At 32.5% G+C, this 1,984-nt stretch overlaps 2 protein-coding genes across 2 annotated transcripts; both read left to right on the forward strand.

Moving 5' to 3' along the window:
• On the forward strand, positions 1-667 carry K450DRAFT_181598 (uncharacterized protein; the record flags this gene model as incomplete). Its single annotated transcript, XM_051584385.1, has 1 exon — positions 1-667. A coding segment is annotated over one exon (667 nt), but the record flags the coding sequence as incomplete, so codon positions are not given.
• Positions 668-894: 227 nt separating this feature from the next.
• On the forward strand, positions 895-1,662 carry K450DRAFT_181597 (uncharacterized protein; the record flags this gene model as incomplete). Its single annotated transcript, XM_051584384.1, has 1 exon — positions 895-1,662. The coding sequence occupies one exon, from the start codon at positions 895-897 to the stop codon at positions 1,660-1,662; it is 768 nt and encodes a 255-aa protein (XP_051439905.1).
• Between the last annotated feature and the right edge of the window lie 322 nt (positions 1,663-1,984).

Here is a 1,984-nt window from a genome sequence, read left to right on the forward strand (position 1 = left end):
TAATATTGGATTTTACTTTTTCTTAGGTATTTTCCTAGTAATTGCGATTAATGTTTTATCAACAAACAATGGATCTTTAATCCCATCTAGATGGGCTATTCATTCAGAATCTGTATACGGATCTATTTTAAATATGGTTCGAGATCAAGTAGGAGCTAAAAATGAGGTTTACGTACCATTCGTATTTACTTTATTCAATTTCATTTTATTCAGTAACTTAGCTGGTTTAGTACCTTATTCTTTCACTACAACTTCTCATTTAGTATTTACTATTAGTTTAAGTACTGTAATTTTAATTGGAGTAACAATTATTGGTTTCCAAAAACATGGATTAAAATTCTTCGGATTCTTTATTCCAGCAGGAACTCCATTTGCTTTAGTATTCCTATTAGTAGCTATTGAAGTAATTTCTTATTTAGCTAGAGGACTAAGTTTAGGTCTTCGATTAGGAGCTAATATGATTGCAGGACATTCTCTATTAAAAATTATTTCTACATTCACATGGAAAATGGTAGTAGCAGGACCTGTTCTATTATTAGTAAGTGTATTACCTGTATTATTCTTAACTGCTTTAGTAGCTTTAGAATTAGGTATTGCTATGTTACAAGCTTATGTATTCACTATTTTAACTTGTTCATATCTAAAAGATGCTATCGATCTACACTAATCATAACTCATAATCAATATTAACCCTTTTTTCATTTGAATCCATCGAAAACCTGAGGGGGCTTTGCCCTAAAGGTATTCGACTTCTAGGATGAAAGGAGTTAGTGAATAGATAATTTTCCTTTTTTTAAAACAGCATTTTCTATTTTTAGTCCCCTGAGCACTGTGTTTTGGGGAATGTTGTTTGTAAATCCATTTTTATATTAAATTATTTTATAATAAGTATATATGTTAAATCTGCTTAAATCATTAAATATTATTTCTCCTGTATGGAATGATGCTCCTGAGCCTTGGCAATTAGGATTCCAAGATGGAGCATCACCTTCATATGAAGGTATTGTTGAATTACATGACCAAATTATGTTCTACTTAGTAATTATTTTATTAGGAGTAACTTGGGTATTATCTTCAGTTGTTTTAAATTTCAATTCTAATAGTAATAAAATTGTTCATAAATACCATAACCATGGTACTTTAATCGAACTAATTTGGACTATTACTCCAGCTTTAGTATTAATTGCTATTGCTTTCCCTAGCTTTAAATTATTATATTTAATGGATGAAGTAATTGATCCAGCTATGACAATTAAAGCATTAGGACATCAATGGTATTGGTCTTATGAGTACTCTGATTTCGTGAATGAAGATGGAGAATCAATTGAGTTTGATTCTTATTTAGTTCCTACGGATGAATTAGAAGAAGGACAATTAAGATTATTAGAAGTAGATAATAGAGTAGTAGTACCAGTAGGTACTCATATTCGATTCATTGTTACAGGAGCGGATGTAATTCATTCTTTTGCAGTACCTGCATTAGGATTAAAAATCGATGCTATCCCTGGACGATTAAATCAAACATCTGTTCTAGTAGAGCGAGAAGGTGTGTATTACGGACAATGTTCTGAGATTTGTGGTGTACATCACGGATTCATGCCTATTGCAGTAGAAGCTGTTTCTTTAGAGAAATACTTAGCTTGGTTAAATGAGCAAGCCTAAGATTAATTAATCTTCCCCACGGGGGATAATTTCTGGCCCCTCGGGCGAGAATCTTCCCTTTTATAAAGAACCTTCTTTATTAAGAAGTATAATCTAGTCTAAGGGATAAAGAAAGGTTAAAAGTAAAGTTCAAACACTCTTTTTAGATTTGAATTATAAGATTAGGGGTTTCCAACTCTAAATTCTCCTTCCGCCAGGGTGGGCCACCAGTCTGAGCCCGGCGGCTATGAAAGTCCCCAATCTCTACCGGGTTGGGATTAAATGAGTGGAATTTATATAAATTCATCTATCTAAGATGAGTCTACCCCAAAGATTTCTCTTC

This window comes from Umbelopsis ramanniana, assembly GCF_025399195.1.
Source record: "Umbelopsis ramanniana AG unplaced genomic scaffold K450scaffold_162, whole genome shotgun sequence".
Classification (NCBI taxonomy): Eukaryota; Fungi; Mucoromycota; class Umbelopsidomycetes; order Umbelopsidales; family Umbelopsidaceae; genus Umbelopsis; species Umbelopsis ramanniana.